This window comes from Anopheles ziemanni, chromosome 3 (genome assembly GCF_943734765.1).
Source record: "Anopheles ziemanni chromosome 3, idAnoZiCoDA_A2_x.2, whole genome shotgun sequence".
NCBI classification, from domain to species: Eukaryota; Metazoa; Arthropoda; class Insecta; order Diptera; family Culicidae; genus Anopheles; species Anopheles ziemanni.
In genome coordinates this window covers 6359200-6382095 of record NC_080706.1, presented here as the reverse complement: position 1 = coordinate 6382095, position 22896 = coordinate 6359200, and the positions used below count along the sequence as shown (strand labels likewise).

General features: G+C 45.8%; 1 protein-coding gene across 1 annotated transcript; it reads right to left on the bottom strand.

Moving 5' to 3' along the window:
* Positions 1–608: 608 nt before the first annotated feature.
* Positions 609–21843, bottom strand: LOC131287135 (thyroid transcription factor 1). Its single transcript, XM_058316154.1, has 6 exons — positions 21666–21843; positions 16101–16255; positions 12734–12829; positions 1805–1891; positions 1229–1322; positions 609–955 (listed from the first exon to the last, which is right to left on the bottom strand). Exons 1-6 carry the CDS (start codon positions 21826–21828, stop codon positions 609–611), a joined length of 942 nt encoding a protein of 313 aa, XP_058172137.1. The 5' UTR covers positions 21829–21843.
* Between the last annotated feature and the right edge of the window lie 1053 nt (positions 21844–22896).

Here is a 22896-nt window from a genome sequence, read left to right as displayed (position 1 = left end):
CAGCATAGATCCTATCGGACTAATGTTGTACTGGTGATGCGCCAGCTCCAGCGTTTTAAATCCAGAACCTTTTGCCTTCCTCCTTCTACCAGCCAATGTCTAAACTAATAATCAATTGCTACAAGAAAACACTACTTTCGTATAAAGAGACAAAATAAAGCGCAACAAGCAAAAATAAGGGACGATTGTACTATCGGTACGAAAATAGTTATATACAAGCAGTTGGAGGAGTCGTGGTTTGTTGGAAGTGAATCTAAGTGAAGGAGTTGGAATGCCTGTTAAAGGAATTTAGAAACTGGTCACAATTTTGTGCTTTAACGATTTAACGAAGGTTAACTGAAGAGAAAACACCGCAGGTCTACGGTTTTCACTTTTGAACTTTTACTTTGGAAATTTACTCGCCATTCGTGGCTCAAAGTACCAATGAGGAGGTAACAAATTGTCCTTTTAAAACACTCGAAAGTTTTGTTCGAATATTTCCCCCAACACTTTCACGTTCTTGCACTAAAAAAACTCAAACTCAAACTCACTCCCGCACGAACCGAAACCGATTCCGGCGCTGGCTCACATCATCCCGTCGGGGCACAACGGAAGCGGTTCCACTAATATTACCAGGCTCGCGTCTGCAGCGGCAGGTAGCCGCCACACTGCTGCTGGTGGCTGTTGGCCATGAAGTTGTTCTGGTTCCGGTAGGCCATCGCCAGGCTGTTGGACATGAGGGCATTATTGCACGGTTGCTGCAGCATCTGGTGCTGGTGGGCGGCCCCGTTGTACGACGACAGCAGCGCCGCGGTGGCCGTATCCGGCGAGTGTGTGTTCGAGTCGTTCAGCAGCACTATGCTGCCGGAGCTGGCCGGCCCTCCGCTGCCGTTGCTAGCGCCACTGCCGTTGCTAGCGCCGCCACTGCTACCAGCACTTCCGGTGCCACTGGTCGGCGTGCCGGAACCGCCACCACCTCCTCCACCGGGCGCTGTGGCCCCGCTGCCCCCACCTACGGACGTCTGTTGCTGCTGATGTGTATGCTGTTGCTGCTGATGTTGTTGCTGCTGCTGATGAGACTGCGCCGGATGCTGTCCATGCTGGGACGGATGCTGTCCGTGCTGCTGCTGCTGCTGTTGCTGTTGCTGGTGTTGTTGATGCTGCTGCTGCTGTTGCTGCTGGACGGCGGCGGCCGCGGCAGCAGCGGCGGCGGCTGCGGCTGCGGCGGCGGCAGCACTGCCACTGCTACCGGTGTGCGTGTTGTTCGAGTTGGAGCCGCCGGAGCACGGCTTGCCATCTTTAACTAGTACTGGTACGGCCACACGTCGTGGTGAGCTGGCTGACTGGGATGAAAAACAAACCTCGCATTAGTCGACGTCGGACGCAGCGCAGGGCCGGACGCGACGACCGGGGACGAGCCGAGCATCGGGTGGGGCAGCATGCCGACCAGCATTCCGGTGCCGTTCACGTACTGCGCCGTCCCCGGCAGTAGGACGTCCGACTGCGAGTGTTCCTCGTACGCCTCCTGCGTTTGGTCGCGCACCAGATGATGCAGCTGTTGCTGCTGATGCTGTTGCTGATGCTGCTGATGCTGCTGCTGCTGCTGCTGCTGCTGCTGCTCGCGGTGCAGTAGCTGCAGGTCGCAGGACGGCGTTGGACTGGTCGAGTCCGTCACCACGGTGACATCAGCAGGAACAACTCCACCTCCATCAACACCACCACCGGCAGTACCAGCACCAGCACCAGCACCAGCAGCAACAACGGACGCAGTGTCTGACGCCACCCGGGTGGTACGCAGGTTGTGAGGCTGGCCGCGATTACTAACCTGATTGTGCTGGTTCTGCTCTGCCATCGCTTTCTCCTTCGCCTGCCGTTTGCACTTGTACCGGTGGTTCTGGAACCAGATCTTAACCTGTTGGCGATAAACAAAACGAACGCCATTAGCAACATTATCGCATCATTCATCACTTAAACACACTTTAACCAACCAACGTATTATGAAGTGGAATATCTCTTTTTAAGGTAGAAGCTAAATCCCTGCTGGATTGGCTAAAGAGCTGTTCTATTGCAGATTGGCACCACGCACCAGGTGACAGCTTAGTTTAAGGCTCACCTCAAGCCTACGAACACGGAATACGTTACCTATTGTGCACCCAAGAGCCTTGAAGAGCTTTTGATTTCATGCCATCCTGCAATGTGACTTGGTACGAAGCACATGCTAGTAAAGTCTGAATTCTTCAACACAAAGAACTTCAAGCTTCCATCATTCACTGCTCCTTTCTCTTAATCACGAGCGTGTGGTTTGCAAGAAGCCTAGTTCCGGTGCACGATTTCTTCAGAACCCCGTTGGCAGAGAATTTTATGTTTGCACATTAACGTTAGACAGGAAACGGACTCCATGTCCATGAGTAATCTGATTTCATCAAACGTACGGAAACCTCCGACGGTTGCCGATGGAAGCTGAATCCGGCGTGCGGTGGGTCCCACTTTAAAGCGCAACTCTAAAAACGCGAAGACGAATTACTTCGCCCGGAAGGAAGTCGTCGGTTTCGCAAACCCACGATGCGCTGCTTCAAAGGCGTGCTCTTTATTTGCGTAGCTACATCTCGTTCGCAACGGAGACCCGTCGGCGGAAGCATCTCGATTTGTACCGGTTTATTTTTTCACATTTTCTGCTACGTCGCAGCAAAGTCTGCCTACGTCCGCTACGGTTCTGCAACGTCCTGGTAGTCGCCCACGACGTTTCTTTAATTCTCCCGCCGAGATTTCTTGGCAACTTATGCGAGGGCAACGTTTCGGTTGTGTATCGGGCCCCAGACGTAGGCTTTTGCTGGTCCCCCGTGCGGAATTGCACATAAGTGTGCTCGGTGCCCTCGAGGGCCCTTGTGTTAAAGACCCCGAAATAAGTGATGCAGTTTCACAGAACCTTGCATCACCGATGGGCGCAAATTAGTATTGCGCTAAAGCCGTAAGAATCGAGGTATGGCACATGTAAAAAATTAAGTTTTCATTATACTTTCTTATCACTGAACTGCATTGCCCTGAAGAATGTTAGTATATCCAAAACTGTGAATATTAGTAATTCATTTTCTCACTTTTCCATAAATTCTTCTCTCATAGAATCGCTGAAAAATGGCAATGTCTGCGTACTTTATCTTCAAAGTATAATTAATTTGTAAATAACTACGCTGAATAGAAAAAAGAACATCATAACTCAAGGAGTTACCTAGTAATAAAAGAAAAGTACAACAAAGCGTACACAGTGTGCAGGCGCACTATTCTTCGAAACAGATTCCAACTAATGAAGTGGGTATGACGCAAGCTCAGTAATTGCATTTTACGCACGCCCAACAAGCTCCATGTTTTGGTTTACGTAGCAGCAACAAAGAATTTATTCTCTTGCAGCCGATGCCCACCCTACCGCCAGCTCAACTTTAATCCCTCGCTAAGCGAGACTAGTTGCAATAGCGTCGGAGTTGGGGATCACCTGTCACTGTACTTGAGGTGTCCATACCCGTGAAAGCGATAGGACGGTAAACATTAATTTCATATTCTCTTTGGCTTTTGAGAGGTGCCGTCGAGGAAAAGAAGTGGCCTGAATGGGCTCGGAAACTATGTTTCTGGTTAAGAAAAGAACGCTGCGGTATGCACTTTACGTCGCCTCGGAAGCCATTGATAAGTAGCAGACTGTGGAGTGAATGAAGAGAAGTGTTGGAGAATTTTCTCGCGTGACAGTACCCAACGAACCTAGTTTTTGGTACAGGAAATTGGCGGACGAGCTAGCAAGAAGGCAAATTCAGCGCAAGGTGAAGATGAATATATGCGCCCGTAATCTAAGCTCGACGCCAACCGGGAGGAGGTTCTCATTGAGATTAGACCCATTTGAGGCAGGATCGAGAGCCAGTAGACGCGAAGGTGGCTGAAACATATCGTACCTAAAGTAACCACTAGTGTGTTATTACGCCATACTCGAGTGGCACCGAGCGGGTTCGGAAGGCGAGACGTATTGCATCGGCACAGTGCATTGATGCACTGAATAGCCTCGGCTGAATAGCACCCGCCGTTGGCGCCGGTTCAGCGTGCGGTTTGGCGCGTTTTTTTTTTACAGCGCGGGCTACTTTCTTACTTTTTAATTACGAGAAAATCAGCCATGACCGAGCGGCGAAAGAGAAGTGCCTTCGACGCTCGAAAAAGGGGGAGCTCCAGCTCTTGGCTTTTCCCGCTCTGCCCATGCAGCACATCGTAGAAAAATGGCTCCAACAACATGTGCTGACGATGCTTTATGCAAACACACTCACTTCAATTCAATCCATTTCGAAACTTCTCCAGCTGGTGAACAGGGAAGGTCTTGTCGCGGGAACCGTGAGGAAGCTTTCAACGAGGATGAGTGTAATATTATCTCATCAGCAGCTTTCTCGGGGTGCAATTAGTAGCGTAATCAAGCAGCAGAAGCTGGTCCTGCAGTCTTCCCGCAGGCCAGGCCGGCTTTTCGGGAGGCTCCATCGTGAACGCTCTGCTCCGGTTACAGCAGCTTCACGGACGTGTGTTTTATTTTTCCCATGCTCTACAATCCACCAGCTGAATGGGGTCTCCCGAGGGTCCCATGCGAGAGATACTCGAGTGAGGTAAACACTATACGAGAAACCACCTCTGACAATAAAGCACCAGCTTTTCATACAGCGCTCGGGCTATTGGTTTCCGCAAGAAGTACGGGATCTAGGATAATTTTTGTGGTGTCTTTGTCAAGGATTAAGTGAAAGATAGATGTTTCATTGTGACATTTATCTTCCTTTTTGTCTTCCGGAGGGAAGGTTTTTCGTATAATTCGCTTATTTAATTACACGACTCCGTTTCACAATTGTTAATATCTCAATTATTTTCCGCTCAGAAATTCGTGTGTGTTGGTTTTATATTTCAATTTTACACAGAACGACCAGGTGCATGAATGACTTTATTTCATTAATTTTACTCCATTCATGCGCTGATTAAGGAGGTGAGATTCTTTTTTCAATTACAAACCATCACTCACCAGGGTGTATATTATGTGCATGAGGTTGTGGAAGGGCAGGTTACATTTGTTCAACGTTGGTGATGTAATAATTTAATTAAGAATTCGTATCTCAACCGACAGTCGTAATTATTATGCTCGTTGCATTTTCAATAAAACGAATTGGGAAGCAAGTTTTCATGAATACAAATTGCAAATTGAATGCAATATTTAATTAGGTTGTTTCGATGCGGACACCAAAACAACTGGAGCGGGTTTTGTGTGTAAGTTTGTGCTGTGTGATTTCAAACAAAACACTATCAAATGCACTTTTCTGTTAAAGAAGTAATTACAAAACACCTGTTTGTTAATCTTTTATCTTAATGGATTAATCAATCCCTCACAGCATGTTTCATAGGCGGGTTTGCTGTAGTTTGTTGTGTGAAAAACGTGTTTTACCGACAGGTACAAGGTTTTGGATCGCCTAATTTGTGCTAAATTATCTTAAAATCTCCTCCTGCGGTGTATCTGTTCGGCAAACGAATCTTCAGCTTATTCGGGATATTCATCTCTTTTGTCTGCTTTCATCGAAGCTTGCAACCAATGTGCAAAATAAGTAGATCTCTGATGGTGATGATGATGATGATGATGATGATGATGACGTTCATAATCGCTGAGCACTTGTTAATTGGGCAGTAAGCTGCGTGGGAAGCGAAGCGTCTAACCTCAGTCCCGGTTTACCAGTTTCCACGGGCCATCGCAAACCCCGATGTTAGATCCTCTGGCAGAACCCAGCAACTCCCGAGGATCCTTCGCAGTCCTGGGTTCCGGGTGGCCCTATCCCAGCACTGCATGGTCTGTTTATTTTGACTGTTTCCTCTTTTTGCCGATCTTGTTCCTCCTCCGAAGGGCGCACGTTTTCCCTCAAACGCCTTCCTCCCGCAAGGGATTAAAAAGGTAGTCATATTTACGAAGCATCCCTCACGGGGTATGCTATTTTTTTTAGTTTGCATCCTCCACCTTCGCCAGTACCAGCTTCTCAGTTTTTCGCGTGTGCTCCTTGCTGCAAAGCATCTCACACACACACATACCCGAAGCGGATGGACGGGATTAGGTAAATTGTTGAAAAACAGCAAAGTTCATACGTTAATCATTCGCATCCGGATTTCACTTCCCCCGAATGTAGGGAATTTCCCGACGGGTTGGATGTTTTTAAAAAATTCACTTAATCTTTCCTCCCCGATTCCGTTGGCCACACAGTGAGGATATCCGGTGCATTCGCTTACTGCGAACGGGGTACCATTTGGATCGTAGTTAAGACGAAACACAAATAGGCCGGAACCATCTGGAAAAGCTTCACTCAGGGTAGGTGGTGCCTACGAGTGATAAGAATGGGGAATTCCCTAGATACGATACACCTTAAAGTGCAGTAAAACATTTTCGAAATACCTACCGTTGGCAGGAAATCAAACCGACCACTAAGTCATACACTAATCAATTGTAAAAACATCACAAAAGGACACGAAAGTCCTTGGAAAACCTAAAAATTTGAATATTGGCACAAGGACTATTTATGTTTCACGAATTTTTCGCGATTAAAAACATACAAGATATCGATAAATTTTTTAAGAATCGGACTTAATTGAGACTACCTCCTCTAAAGATGAAATCACCATAAATGTAAACCATAAACCTTTTTTTTAACATTACTCCATTCGAATTGAACATTTTGTCGAACGTCGAAGCTTCAAGTGCTTTTGCAGGATTCTCTTCACAACTGTTTTGCGCTCACCTTCGGAGCTTATTGCATTGTGTTTAACGTTACCTTTTCGTGCCATCGACCCACAAGCACATAAACCTCGCTGGTGGCTATGGAGGTAAAAATATTGCACAACCAGGATAAAAAGAATGGAAAGAAAATCTGTTCAGAAAATCCACATCACGGTCGTGATTACCAGATGTTTGAGTGAAATCCCGATTGCGCGTCAACTGTACAACCACGGCACTGAACCTTGGCTTGGCTTGGCTAAAAAGAAAGAGAGAGGATAGGATACGCGGCTTTTGCGTGCAAGCGTCGTCAGCGTTGCGAAAACCTCCCGGAACCGGGTTCGATCGTTGGATCGCTCGAAAAAAAAAAAATGTTTAATAACCGCAAGCAGAAGCAGAAACGGAAAGCGTGCCCCGGATCGAAAGGTAGCCGGGTGTTAAAACAGGGGAGAAGGTAGCCGGAGGGGGAAAACATAAAATTGAGGAGCGAAACCACTTGAACTGCTTGCGAAACCACTCCATCGCTACGGTTTCGGTATTCGATTTTTGTCCTGCTGATCCTGCTGATAGTGGCTGCCGTGTTCCTTCACCGGTGACAAACTGGTGACGGTTTGCAGCTTCCACAGCATCTGGCTCCGATCGATAAATGCACGCAAATTATGTCCCGCAATTGCAAGCAAGGCCATCGCCAGCAGAGATTCTTTCTATATTTTAGCGCTATCAAGTCGTACTTTTATTATTTTCTTATGCTCCGCTAGTTAATGTTTTCAGGTATTCGAATTTATAGATATTTAGTTATCATTTAACGATTGAAAATTCCTGTTGTGCACACAAAGATAAGTATTTGAAATTGTCCCAAACTCCACGATAAATCAAAGTAAAGTATAATTCTGTTTTGTATCCAGCTGTTGAACAGATTTAACCAAATCATGAAACGTAATTTGTCTTTAAACTGAGCGATGATACGCGATCGAAAGTCATCAATACCATTATTCGATTGTTGTCAGAGAAAACCTGCGTTCAGTGTTATGATTTCTTTCACCAATTTTCTTGCTTTGTAACAAACAGTGAAAAGAAGCTTTTTTGTTCTTGACTCTGTCAACAAGCACTTGCAAAATTCGTTTCGTCATTGCGCACGAACGACCTGTAAAATGTGTTTTTCCATCTTGTTTCCCTGTCCTCCGTGGACCGCTCCCGCTGCGTGCGGAAGCTCTTGCCATAATTTTATTTTTCTTACATCCAACGTCATCCAAGCGGCCATTTTGACCCAACAGTCGGCGAGCGAACGTGCTCGTAATGTTTATTGTGACAGGAGTAGGTAAATCCTGCCTCCTTGGGGGCCTCCAGCCGTTCGTAATGTTTATGTTTATGTTCGCTAATCCAAGTTTGAGGTTCGTCCCGCTACGCAGTTCCTGCACGGTTGCTCGGTATTTCCCCAGTTTCTCAAGATTTGACTTTTTTTTTTGTTTCTCCATGAGTTTCCGGCTTTGATGACTGACTTTCGAACCTTGTCTTCGTACCTTCCCGGGGGAAATCCCATTCCAGAAATCCCGTTGGCAAAAGCGTTGTTTCAGTGTCGTTGTTTTACTCTCTCCTACTTTGTTTTCCTCATACTTTCTACGCTATGTGTGCAGGAGGTTGTCCTGGCACATGCAAATTTTATGGAAAATGTTAAGCTATTTGTTTTTCTGATTTAGTATTTAAATGATTTGATCGTTTTCCAAACGGATTTAAACGAAGTTTTGATGAACTTACAGTTATTACCACAAAAAAAAACACGTTTATTTTAGCTTTCCTTTTGCTACTACATTATATTGAGCACAATTCTCGTCAAATGTAGCAACAGTAGCTGTTCGATTTTTTGTCATCCTCTATATGTTGTTTGGTTGAGAAAAAAACAATCCATCTAGTATAACACCCCAACCATTAAAATGCCTGGTAGTACACTCAAGTGGAGCTCTTTATTCTAATGCAGTTTAGGATTAACTCCATCGTGTGCCGTCGTCGTCTCTTCTTTCAACACCCTGTCTTTCTATCTCATCGCTCCTCGAAAGGCTTCAGCAGCACTTGATCGCCACCATCGCCACTTTGGAGCTCAGGCGGTGAAAACTAGTCATTTCGAAGGCTCATTCGCGGGTTGAAAGAGAATGGCACCAGTGGAAAGCTGTGCCATATGCCGCGTGGAAAAGTAAACTTTTTCCCTGGTCAGGAAATTGCAAATGCCCAAAGGTTACGTGAAACGAGCAGTCGGAAAACCCATTAACTTTCCCGTACGTAAATCCGACGCGTTTCGCAAAAGACATATTGCAAACGATGGAAGTGAAACTTAGTTGTTGAAAAACCAAGCTGAAACACTCATGCATAACGTGGATACGTGAAAAACGATGCGTTTTTTTTAAAGTGTCGAGTGACCGATGTGATACCATGCCAGTAGAAAACACACGCAGATGAACGGCGTGAGTTGAACGGTGGATAATAAATAGCACTCAGCAAGAGAAGGTCTGGAAAAAGTGGTCCCAGAGCTGCCGGAAGTAATGGTGATCGGACGAAGCAGAAAGGAAAAAAAATATCGGCCCAATGTGTCTGATCAAATGTTTGCAAAATTTATCACGCCGCAGCGAGGCAACGGAGAAGCGTAGCAACGTGAAAAACGATATAATTTATCCCGAGCTGAATGTGGGCGTTGCCTGCGTTTGTTGGCGAGTTTTCCGCAAATGCGATTATTTTTCACAGCCAACTGGAAGTCTCCAATCCATGTGAAGCCGGCCGTTTTCCTGCGCTAGAAAACCCCACCCGGGTGAAGTCGGATCCACGAAGTGGCCATTTTTTCCTGCCTGGTTCCGAGTGCCGTGTTGCCGCCCGAAATCCGAACCGGATACCAGAGCCGCCCACGAGTGCGTCAAAGTTCCCGAGTTCCGGTTGCACACAAACGGACACCGTCGGCTCATGGCGGACTTTTGTTATTTTCGCACTTCGCTTGACAAACGTCCGTCAGTTTGGTACGCGAACAGAACCGTCCCGTTTCGCCCCGTTGTCGTCCCCGGGGGAAACCTTTCGTCCACCGAACGGTTAGCAAGTTTTCTTGATCTTTTTTTCCCCCGGCTGTCGAAATGTCCCATCATGATCATCCCCAAATTCGCGGAACAGGATCGCATCTGACACGGGGGTGGTTGGGGCGATGGCTCCACGTTGGTTGCCATCGCTCCCCCGGAGACGGGCTGCTTCGATTTCAATTGGCCGTCTCGTTTGTCAAATTGAATTTCTAAAACGAAGTGTCACTTGAAGCGTTAATCAAAAGTGACATCGTCAGCGAGGAGCAGAGTGGCGATTCAATAGAAATGGGACCCGAAGCGAGTGCGAATGTTGATTTGGGCTGGTGTTAGTGTGCGTGTGTGTGTTCTGGAGGACCTCGTCACACATACAGCCATGTGTAGTGCAAAAAATAAACCACCTTAAAATGTGCATCATGCACAAACTGGGAGCAATTCTGGAGCAATAAAAGTAAGCGATGAGTTTTGTGCAACTGCTTCAAAAAAACGATAAGGCAGTGTGTTGATTATTTTTTCGATCGATATTGAAATTGAATGTCGTTAATCACGAACCATTTCATTGGAAGCTCCATTGTACTTTGTTTCATTTACAAATCTCGGCAAATGGGTGCAAAAAGAATGGGTTTTGCGATAAATCCGCACCAGGCCATCGCAATTTCAATTGCCTGCAAAAGCTGCTTAAGGGTTGCTACTGGAAAAAACGCTATCTCATCAGGTGCTATAAGCCTTTCCACTTCACCATTGTCCGCTGCCCGTTTATGTTTCGAGGTTTTGGCCGACAGTAATATACTTTCTTTTTGTTATTTTTAAAAATGAACTGAAATCGCCTTACTTTTTCGATCCGCGTTTCACCCACCACCAGATTGATAATTTTGTTTGTATAGGATATCGTCGTAGACTGGTGTTTCATTCCGGGATCCTGGATTATTTTTTATTTTCTTTTGCACAGCGAGAGTTCTTTGAATCGATTCTATCGAGCACATTTCGTGCTACCTACCAACACTTAAAATAAACAATATAAAAATCCCTACTTATGTGTTTTTCTTTTCAACGTAACGAGTAACAAATATCCTCTTGAGCTCCTTAAAGGTGTATCAAATGAAAGAGAAGGGCGTAAAAAATACTTTGCAAAAAAATTGCGTCGAAACTAGGGTGACTTTTCTTACGCATGTTGCCGGAATGAACACCGACGCAAGCCAACGTTCAGTTTCGCATCCCGCCGGTAATCTGATTACCAGGCTTTTCCCGAGCCTTCAACCAACCGTTTGGGCCATTATCTGCGATGAAAACTGTTTTCTTTTGCTGCACCCTCGAATTAAGATTGTGAAATCTCCCGGTGCGATCTCGGGAGCGCATGCCAGTTGTTGAATAACCGCCGGATTAGTCCGGTTCCAGTAGTGGTTTACACTTTACGCTGGTTGCCATCAACGGATTTTCGCGCCCGATAGCATCGCCAAAGGATTGGTCTACCATTACACATATATGTATGTATATGTGTATGTAAGACTTTCTTTGTTTGATTTTGTTTATGGTAAGGATACTTAGAAACCATAGAACGTTACATGGTGCAGTGGGAATCTGATATGAATTAAAAATATTATAAGATTGCAAAATATATGCCATATCATAACACACCTCATGTAATCCTTTCGCTAGCCAGTTGTTTACAATAACAATTTAAAAATTAAACTTGATTTTAGAAATTTAGCATGAATGAAATTAAAGATCGTATCGAAAGACGACGAAAAGATGGTATAAATCAGTAAAAAATTACCATTTAGTAATTTATTGGTTTCTTATAATCAACAATTACCAACGAATTGTTGTGACAATCGCACAATAGTTATTATCTAGATAAAATTAACCATAACGAATGGTTTAATTGATCCTTAAAAAGAGACGACAATAACTTTCCCTGCAATAAAGAAAACATTTCTTTCGCCTTTCACCGCCTGACCAATGATTCGGAACGACGTTTCGACGTCCTTTCGTCCCACCCTCTATCATCGCAAGAAAGCCGGGGCCAGATATTCGCCACTCGAAATTTCGCGGTCCATTTTATTTCACCAGCACGTGACGCGCGTGTGTGTGTGTTTGCGTGCTTTTATTGTGCGCACTCAATACCGGCGGTCCATCATGTGACACTTCCGGACCGGAGGCAAACAAATGCAAACGCCTAGCGGAAGCGATTAGAATCGATTAACCCCGGCGAGAGCCGACTGTCACCGACAGGTTTCGGGTGAGATTTGCCAGATCGCGGGATTCGGAGCGCGTGCGTTACCGGAAGGTAGGTCTTCCTTGCGTCAAAGGCCAAAAATCGTCCCACCAGATGGTAGCCTCGGTCCTCGAAGGAGCGACGAAAAGTAAAGCAGCCGGAACGGTGTCGTCGGTCGTCATAATCGCACGGTCTATTACTTCCCTTGTTTGGCCGGAGACGCGCGCGTCTCACCCCTCGAAGTGTCGCACGCACGCCCAGAAGAAATATTATTGCTTCGGCAGCAACCCTTCCCCCGCCGTTCTGCTCGTCATACCCGCGTGCGAACAGGGATAACTGTCAAACTCAACGGGTTTTCAACGTACGTTTTTCCGCGATCAGCTTTGGGCGGGTGTCGTGGAAAAACAAATGACACTCTTTCGGTCCTAAACGAATTTTCACAAACACAAATACACACGCGCAAGGACTGGCGTTGACACGCGCATCGAATCATACGTATGATTCTGAAAACATTGAAAACGCCAACGCAGTGCCATTACAAGCGTTAATTTATTTGTTTTTACCAAAAATATTATCGCGTCAAAATTTGAAAAGAAAAATATTCTTCCCTCGGTCTCACGGGGCTTTTTCGAAATGGTAACAACCTGATGAGAAAATCGGATGCTGAGTTTGATGTTATTAAAACTAAAAATGAAAACTGGTGGTCTTATGTGGCCGCATGTCCGTTGGTCTTACCTGGGTCGGTGTGAGATGTATTAAGCTTGCTAAGTGCTCGCGTTCCGGAGCTGATAAATATTTCTGTTGTTTGAATCTTCGTTCAAGCTCGTAAACCTTAAATGAAAAAGGAGAAAAATGATTATTAAAATACGTGTTAATTAAGTTTCTTTTATGTTTTCTTTTGAAAAAAGAAAGTGTTTTTGCGGTTGTTGAAAAACACATTTAATTTCATTTTAAAACTGTGATTCGTAACCTAGCTTCAATGGAGGAGAATGCAGCATAGCCAATAGTTTTGTATATTTTTTTTTCTTAACTTCCACTATACACATTCTAAATGATCCCCTTTTCGGGATGATTGCGTAGACGAAGCACGGAGGAGAGTTCAACCTACGCTTATCGTACGATTTATTGCAATTTAATGAAGATGGCTGACGCAGCGGGAACGCAATCCCTCACTTGACCTTCCGCAGCAATTACTTATGTATCAAGGATCCGTCCTTAAATTACATTTTCAAAATCCAAACACATTCAACGGTGGTCCGCCCCTTCATTCAAGGAACCAGCAAAACAAAAAAAAATGAAAAGCCTCATGGCGTGGTTGCGAACCGTCTGAGAGCGCGTTCGGTGTTTCATTCCGCCAAATCAAATATTTGCCCTTTCGCAAAGGCAGCGTTTGGAACGAACATGAAACATGCATAAAAGTATTGACAAACACGCGCATTGCTGCGTACCGTCCGGAGGTTCGGCAGGTCGGGGACAAAGTTATGATAATCCCTTGCTCACCTCACGTTTGCTTGGACACCCTTCCCGCTTCGCGCTCGGGCCACCGACAGACACTAATCGAGGATTATTTTCCCTTTAAATGGAGCTGTATTTAAGGAATGAAAACACAAACGAACGTCGAATGTCAAGCGGGAGCGAAGTAGAGCACCAAAGAAGGGGACGAAACCGGTACGCAACGAACGCCATTGTGGGGATGTAAAGCAATGGTGGCCCCATGCTACCGTTTCGGTGAGAAAGTAAATCAAATATTTGAACGTAGCCAAAGTGGAAGCACACGCAAGCAGAACGCATTTTTCCCGATGACCCGTCGGGAATGGCCTCAATTCTGTATCGTCAGCAAAATGTTCGAAAATAATCAACGATTGAGCGACTTTTCCATAGATTAACTTGAAGCGAAAGTGGAGGATGTTTTGTTGCTAATCCATCGTAAGACCCCCGGTTTGAAAAATCCCCCACAGCTAGCGGCACAATCCGGTTGCGTCAAGTGGCAAAATATTGACAAATCGATCGGCTACCGAAACCCGATCCCGCACGGCAGGCACGTAAAATGCAAAATCGGAGAAACGGCCGCGCAGTCTCCAAGCCGATGGATGCTTGTTCGTGATAGGATTGTTTAATTTTTCATCCCAAGATGACGCTGGGGACACCAGAGAAAGGGGGGACAGAGGGGTCGGGGATTATCGTGTGGATTTACTTTCGGTGGCGTACTTTCGGTTGACATCCACTTAAAATTAAAACTGAAGCAAATATTTAACCACGAGCCTCCGTCACGGTGCGCTTTGGTCTTTGGTGTTTTTTTTTTATCGGTAGCACATGCATAAACGTCCGAACGAGCATTTTTGTGGCTTTGTTTAGTGTGGATTGGCCGATGGCTTACTTAGATCGAACAACAAACTGAAACACCACCAGTCGTCGGAGCTCTTCGAGGTTGGAAATGTTGTCTCCCGGGGGTTTATTGACAGTTGTTGAAAGCTTGTACGACGGCACGTCTTTCTTGCGCTGAGTGGAGTGATCATGTTCGACCTTGAATGCTTAAAGTTAGCTGTTGATATTTATCAATTGCGTGTGTGAGTGTGTGTGTGTATGTTGTTTGACTATTTTTGACGTACCTCAGGTGTCAAACAGAGCCGGGATTGACGATTGTTTTTAATCATTTTAGTTTGAATTGTTTGTTCAATGAATCAACTGAGTGCAAATTTATTCACCTGAGGGAATATTTTATTCAAAATTCTGAAGACGGAATTTCTTATCAAAATAGCCTCAAGTTAGAAATGATATTTTGCAACGAACTGAAATTACAAAATGAATTATAATTTTTATCAGTGGTTTATCTTTCTCTCCACTTGCAACACTTTTCCATCAAAGTCAACGGGTGAATGAATGAAAGGCGTAGGGTCAAGCCTGAGGTTTTTCTCGGAAATCCATTCTTAATTTTCCTGCCAACCCTCATCCCTTACATTGTCAGCCCTGGTACGGTTCAATCCTGGACTTCCTGAACGAAACGAATTCAAGTAAAATATTTGACGCTGCGGTGTGTTTGTGCAAGCAACCCAGAAGAAAACCTCTGGATGAAAGCTAGCTCGGGGAAACAACTACTGGCGAATCCCGCTGCCCGGTTTCCCGGGGAATAGAACGCGGACCGTTGTGGCAAGGAATGCTGCTGCTACGCTTTATATAAACACTAAACCCCCGCCAGGCTCCGTGCGAGAAAGAGCAAGAAGGCGGGAAGAAAAAATATACACCAGGAATATCTATTTACAAAGCACTTGAAATGAAATGCCAAGTTTCATCAGCAAACTAATATAGGAAGAGTCGCACCGGTGTGTACAGCATCCACTGGCTGGTGGGCCGTCGTCTATGACAATAGGACGTTTTCAGACGGCCAGGATATAGAAGAAAGACGAGGTAGAAAGGGGGAGACAAAAAAGCGTCAGCTAGAAAGACAACAAACCGAGTCGCGTTTCAGGGCGAGTTAAAGCAATAGATTATCGGTGCTCGGCGATATCGTTCCGGTGGCGTTTTCGGTTCCATTCCGGTGGATTCGGTTTATTGACAAGCCGTTACCGGTAGCAGCCACCCAAACGGTAGCTGCCGAACGAGTGACACGTTAATGTTCGACTGTGTTTGACACATAAATACGTTTTGGTGGCCACGTACCAAATCCGGAAGCCTCAAGAAATTATAGATTAAAACTCGATGACTTCAAAAATGGAAATTTAAAATTAGATCGCAAGTCGTTGATTTTGAGAAAAATAATTGCGAATGCTTCGTGTTGGGAGTTACATCCAACATCGTCTTTTGACATCCGTATACTATGCAATGATCAACCGGCAGCTGGAGAAGATGCAAAATCATTGGATAGACGATCTCTCGCGATCCTACCAATGCATAACTTGACCCGTTACAGTCATTAGCAAAAGTCCACAAAGGGGAAGGCCGTCGGATTGTACTCAATCGAGCCGAATGACCTGGGCGGCTTTCGTCGGCAGGGAAGCCGGTTTCAGCTGGGTGGGTCCCTTGCAGCCACGCGGACCGTGAAGGTCGTCGCTTCGGTACTTTGGCACGCAAAACACACCGTCGTCACGTGGCAATCGGCACTTACCTGCGCTTGCGTGAAGAGGACGCGCCGCTTTCGTCGTTGCGCGAGCGGAAACTGCATCGGTTTGGTGTCGGACACACTGCACGCCGCCAGGCTGCCCATGTTGGACATCGCGTGCCCCATCGTACCGCCAGCCGAGCCCCCCATCAATCGGGATACTGAAAAATAATCAGACAAAAGGTTCGCTTCAATGTTGTGTAATGATTTATGCTGCTTTGGAATTTGGTTTTATTTTTAAAAAGATGTACATTTAAAGTGGTTCTTGATCTTATACTTGTCTACAGTCCTACCTCCAATGGTGTCAACTTGGGTTAACATTTCAAAAACCTATTTCCTCAATACAACATTTATTTTCGATCTGCTCAAGGGACAATTCTGTCTGATTGAACTTAAAATTAGTATTAAATCTAAGCTTACATAGGGGACTTCCAGAACTTCCCTATATCGTTTTGAATATTAAACCTTAAAGCTATCTAAATGCTATGGCGTAGAACAATTCTTGTCCCTCATCAATCGAATTTTCATTATTTTCCACCCACACATTCAAACGCACACAATTATGCCACCGGAGCAATCGGAAGAATCGACCAACTCACATTCCGACGCTCGCTCCCTACATTACATAACGCCTCACCCCAACGTTCCGACTGCAAATTTGCATTATTATATTTTCAAGTGCTCGGCAAACGTTGTTCCATCGACAAACTTGGAATGAAAGCTCGGTGAGGGTCGGTAAGAATTTGCGTTTGGGGCGAAAAAAAAGAGCGAAGAAATAAATGTGAGAAAACTCAGCATTACGTACTGCAGCGTGACATTTTCCTATCGCGCACAGATCGGGAGTGCAATTCGGTGGATAAACATTAAACGTGTTTAATGTTCGTCATTTGAATAAATATAGCACCTAAAATGGCAGGGTAAATAAGCCCATTCGTGTGTCTCATTCCGGAAGTTCAACCCCATCGGAAAGAGAAAGAGGCGAACAAAACTCGGCAACCACATTACCACACTCTCCAATTACCAAACCTTAACTATCCATTCCAACATCCGGATTCCTCAAAGTATTGTGTGTCTGCGGAAAAGTCAATTCGTGCATACGAATCCTTTGGAATATCCTTTTTCTCAACGGTTTGCCTTGAGGTTACGGAAAACCTCTTTGGCATTCTCAAATACACTCGCTTAAGAAGCTCGGACTCAATTTCTGGTGTAGGAACACTTTCGAGCGAAAGTGTGAAAGAAAGTATACCCTAACCTCAAACATCCAACCGTACGTGGCTTCCGGAGGTCGGGAAAGTGGGGAACTTTCTCCAGTGTACGCATATCCTTTCGGCTACTTAACAAACGGACACATACACACACACGTCCAGGCTTAATCATCGCAAACAACAATGAAGGGAATGAAGTGACGAAGGAAAACTCTCCCTCCACCACAAAAGGGTCCTTGGGCCGCACATTCCCTACCCCGGCGTCTCGAAGGCTCAAGTTACCGAAGCGTTTGCCGAAACGGTCGCCCTCCCTCTCTCTCGTCTCTCTCCCGGGTCGAGCTCCGAATGTCCGCCTGTCGGTGGAAATTAGCTAAAAATTTGACTTCCTAATGGTTCGTGGTAGGCGCCCGCGTTTGATCCTCAGATTCTTATGCTCCTTCCCTTAGATACGAGAACGGAATACGAACGTAATCGGATACGGGATGGGATACGTTCGAACAAGCCCTAGGGCAAGTGCTTTTACTCGCCGTAAATTGGGTGGATTGTTTTCCATCCAAAAGGAATGGGAAGGGAAAATAAAGATCCGCTTCTTTTATATTTCACTACTGGAAGCCAACGTCCGTTCACGGAATTCCGTGTCAACACATCAACACGTTTGGAATGTAATAAAAATCTCCAATTTCATCGGGTTCGAGCTCGTTGTTCAAACGTGTTAAATGGTTGATATCAATGGCATCATCCACCGCGCCATTGGAGATGAATTTCATCAAGTATGGGGAGCTCATTTTTTCTTCAGTTTTATAGAAGTTTTGGGACATAGGTTTCTTTTACAACTCAATTTCTAATACGATTGATTGCCATTGATTTATCACGTTTTTCTCGGCACAAAATAGAGAAACAAATCACCTTCATTCGTTCTAAACTAAGAACTAAAAAAATGGATTTTTCCCAATAACATGTCCAGCGCTTTCTTTCCAATTTACGGCTCAAATCCTTTCGTCGCGTGACCGGGAGATTTGCTGCTGATTGTCCGAAACGTGCCAATAGCCAACCCTGGCCAAACCGGATCATACCGTCTTACAGTCGTTCCGAGTGAACAAGCGAAAAACCTTGACGACAATCCTCTTATGTTGCGCCACCTCATCCCGGTGGCGCGTTCGTTGCAAAACCCATTTCTGGTGGCGATTGCATGTCAATATTTGTCCTTCGCTCTCGTGTCCTTGGCATCATACGGTCGGTTAGCTGGAACCCGCTCCGGACCGGACACTATCGTCGCCGGTAAATCCGGCATCTAGGTGTAATCCTATTTCGTGCCGGTAACGATGGGAATCCGTCCACGTTTTCTGTCGTTCGAAAGCGAGATGCCCCGAAGGATACGTGTTAATATTCCATATTTCTATCGACGGTCGGTAAGCCGCGGGAAGGAATTGAATTGATTCCGATTTGTCGTCCCTTTCCTTTGGTGGAACAATGTTTTCCATCCGCGGATTCGTGCGGAAATGTCTCTCCAAGAAAAGTGATAGGATAAAAATCGGAGGATTTTTTGTCATACATTCATAAACCTATCGTTGCATGTAATTGTTCAATCCCCTCTTTATATCCTTTTTCTGGTAGTCACGATTCGTCCTTCGAACGTTCTGTCGTCGCCTCATCCATATTTTTCTCTTCGCTGTCATGCGTCATTATTATTCAACCAATTTGCACCCGTACACGGATACGGGTAGTTTGTAGTAAGCTCTACTCGGATCCCTATCCTTTTTTTTTTGTCATCCCACCCTGCTTAACTGTCCCACAATTATGCCCTCATCCTAGAGCACAATCACTCAACTGCATCCTTAATCGACGGAAGGAAGCGGAGGAACGAAGAAGCAAAAAAACCACACGGTCAGCACCCGAAAACATCCGGAGCCACTTGAAACCGGTTGCACTTAATCGAAAATTTATTGTTTCCATTTTTCCTACCAACCTTTCCGAACCGCCCCTCGTTCCGTGCCAAAACAGGAGCGTTTCTCCATTGGGGGAGGACTTGACGGAATCGGCACAACTACGCCTTCCAATCGTGATGATTTCCCTCCCGTCCGTGCACGCATAATTTAATTCCTGCTGGTAATAAACTGCCACTATGTTTTTCCTGGAGGGCAGGGAAAATCAGTGGTTAGATTGGGGTGTCGTCGGTCGGGCCGCAGCAAAACAACCAAACAGCGCCTCCTTTCGCTTCCTGATTTCTTTTTCCCGTTGGGTTTTTTTTTTTCGTGTGTCTTCCTAAACGCCCCTCTGTGTGTGTGTGTTGTGTGCTGTTCGGCCTCCTTTGGTAGGTTGTAACAACTAGGAAAACACACCGACACCGCCAGGAATAGCCTCCGGCGGTTTCGGGAAATTGATCACTTCCGTCTGGTGGCCTGCTCACCCTCGCCAGGATCTTGTCGACACGAGGGTTGGCCGCTTTTGTTCGGCGTGAAACAACGCGTGAAATAAGGCACCCGCAATGTTCCCTCCCGGCCGTTACCTTCCTGGAGGAAATAGATCCTTTGCCCGGGGGCCAATGCTATGGATGGATGGAAAAGTTTGTACAATTCTTCATATATGTTAGAAACTTTGCCATATCATAACGATACTCGACATTTAAATGATGTGTATGTTATTTTTAATCTGGATATCAAAGAAAGTTCCTTCCGGTGTTCATGTCACATATATTTTAATAATTCATTTTCCTCTAGAAACTTATCAATCTGACACAACTAATGTTATCGCCCTCCCCCAGGCCCTGTGTCCGGAAGCATGATCTTAGACGAGAATAATACCCTTCCATTGTGAGCAGGTTAGTGTTGGGCCGCATCGATGGAACCAATAATTATTATTCCAAGCCGAAAATTCAATTTTCGCATCCCCTCTACCATGCTTTTCTTCTTCTTTCAACAGCCGATGGACTCATGTTGGAGAAAAAGAGATCAATCACCTCAATGCACTGATCGGTGTATAATTGTGCGGTAAATTGGTTGTCAAAATATTGCCTCAACCAGTCGGAGGCATCTGGCCAGAGCCCATGGGGCGAAGTATTTCCTTCGGACAGGAAAGCAACGGCACTTCAGTTGCAGGCTTTTGGGAAATGGTTTTGGTCGGTCCGGTCGGTTAACGATGGGGTGGGTTTCGTTGTGGCTTTGATTAGCTCGCTTTATCGGCGCACTGGAGGTTGGGAGTTAGGCGGTAATTTGATAATCGCTAGAGAGTCTTTCTTTTATTCTTGTGTGTATTGAGTTTCCTTTCGACGCTTCTTTGGGAATTTGACGAATCGCCCTTTTTTTTGGGTAGGTGCTAATAAATTTATTACAACATTAAATCCATTATGTCTTGAAGTAAGAGAACTAGCTTATTGGGAAACAGGATAACAACCGTTTAAAATCTTGAATAACTTATCGTTCGTTGGGGTTGTGCGTTAAAGTACCCAATAACACAGCTAACAAACCTAAGAAAACAGTCAAGACCTCGATTCAGAGTGTGTCGAATCCCACATTCAAACAAGCTCAACAAAACACAAAACAATTGCATTCACTTTATTTGCGCCATTTTCCCAAAGCCTTACGCAGAAACGACGACGTTCCTTTCGTTTGTTAGTGTTGACCCTTTCAAAATGAAATCGAGTCCCATAACGAGAAGCTTCCCCGTTACCCGGTTGCAACTGCGATCCCGCAAATCTTTACGCCCGCAAACAAACTGCCAACCGCACACAAATACGCACCCAAACAGAGGGAGCTCGGTTATATATTTGCTAACGACTTTGGAGCACAAATGCACCGAATGCAGCACGCGGGTTCGGTTCAGCAACAAACGGCTCACGGGAACGGCACACATCGTCAAACATTGGCCATTTTCAACTCATTTGACACAAAGCTGCGCGCACACAGGCAGTGCAGTGATCTGCGTCAAAGTGTTTGCCCTCTTGGGACCGTCCCCGGGAGGTTTCGGCCGCAATTGCAACGGGAGTTATGCACCGAATGCACCGATCTGTTTGCCGTTTGCGAAACCGCACAAACTCCGGCAAAGACACTGCAGCACTTACCCTCGCGTGTGGTACCGTTTTGTCAACACACAATATTGGATGACCATTTACGGTCGGGAGTTCTGTTTATGCTTATGGCAAAATGTTATGCCAAATGGGTGTAAAGGGGAGAGAAAGAGGTGGATAAAAACGGTTCAAATGCACATAGTTTTTTCTGATACAAAGGTGGTGGCACAATGATCGTGATCGTGGATAAGTTTCGCTTGAGTTCAGGAATCGATCTGACACTGTTTCTGCGATTCTTCTCAATTTTTCCAATTAGTTTATGATAAATCCAAAATCCACGGCAAAATAAGAGAGTGCACTTACTCGCGAAGCGGGGATCGCTGGCGGTGGAACCGTACCAGCCGGCAGCGGCCGAGTTGCGCATGTCGGTGTAGTGGCCGGCCAGGGACAGGTTGTCCGTCGGCGCACAGTAACCCTGCACGCCGGGGCTGTGGTAGAGCGGCCCCATTGCGTACGGGTTCGCCATGCTGCTGCTGCCGGTCGTCGTGCTTCCGGTGGTCGTGTTCGGCCCGAGGGCGCTCGGCGAGTTGACGCTGCTTCCGCCGCTGCAAAGAAAAACATCGTCAATGAAGGGACGCCAGTGACATGCAGTGGTTGCTAGATTTTGCTGATCAACTTCAACATTAGTTACTTCTCACCATACTCCCCTCGAGAGATTGATCTTCCACATTTTGTTTGATTCAGTTTGATTGAAATGAAAACTTTCTTTAACCATTTTCTAATTCAGAAACAGGAACTAAACAAGCCAGCCTTTTCAAAATTAATGGAATTGAACAAAATCTGGTTTTCGTTTTGAGCGGATCTCATACGTTTACTATAATAGAGAAATTTCGTAGTCCATAGTTTCCAGAAAATAGATATCATGTGGGAAAATACGCTGGCCGGGTGCTTATGTTCGCGTGCTCACCTGTAAGGGGAGGGTGGATTCGCGGTCAATTCCAGCTTGCGGTACTCCTCGATCGGGCTGAGGATGTCGGTGACGCTGAACGGTGTCGAGTGGCTGTGCAGCGCCGAGTTGTGCTGCAGATTCTGCAGATGCTGCAGGCTCGTCAGGTGATGATGGTGGTGGTGGTGATGGTGGTGGTTCGGCGCCTTGGGCGACAAGCTCATAACCAGATCGACACCATTCAGATCCGGTAGCAGTCCATGCTCTTGCTCGGAATCGTCTGGATACACTCCAGAGACACTCGATAGCGTGGTGGACATGTACCCGGAATTCGCTCAACGCGCGCGGCCAGTACGAAGAAGAAAAGAAGACGGGAACTCAGCCTTGGGCCCCACCGCTGGGATTTCACTTGATCGAACCGAGAGTCGCACTTTGATCGACCCTGTTTTTAGTTAGACTCGCGAAACATTGGCTGCTCACGGTTATATTCTTCTAAATATAGTTATCCTCACTATTGTTTCATCGCTCGCATTCGGGTTCTTTCCATTAAGAAGGACACTAAAGATTTTCGGATGGCTTCAAAACTATTATTCCACGAGAACACTTGCTCTTGAAACCAACACTCATGATAACATTTTCGTCACTTTA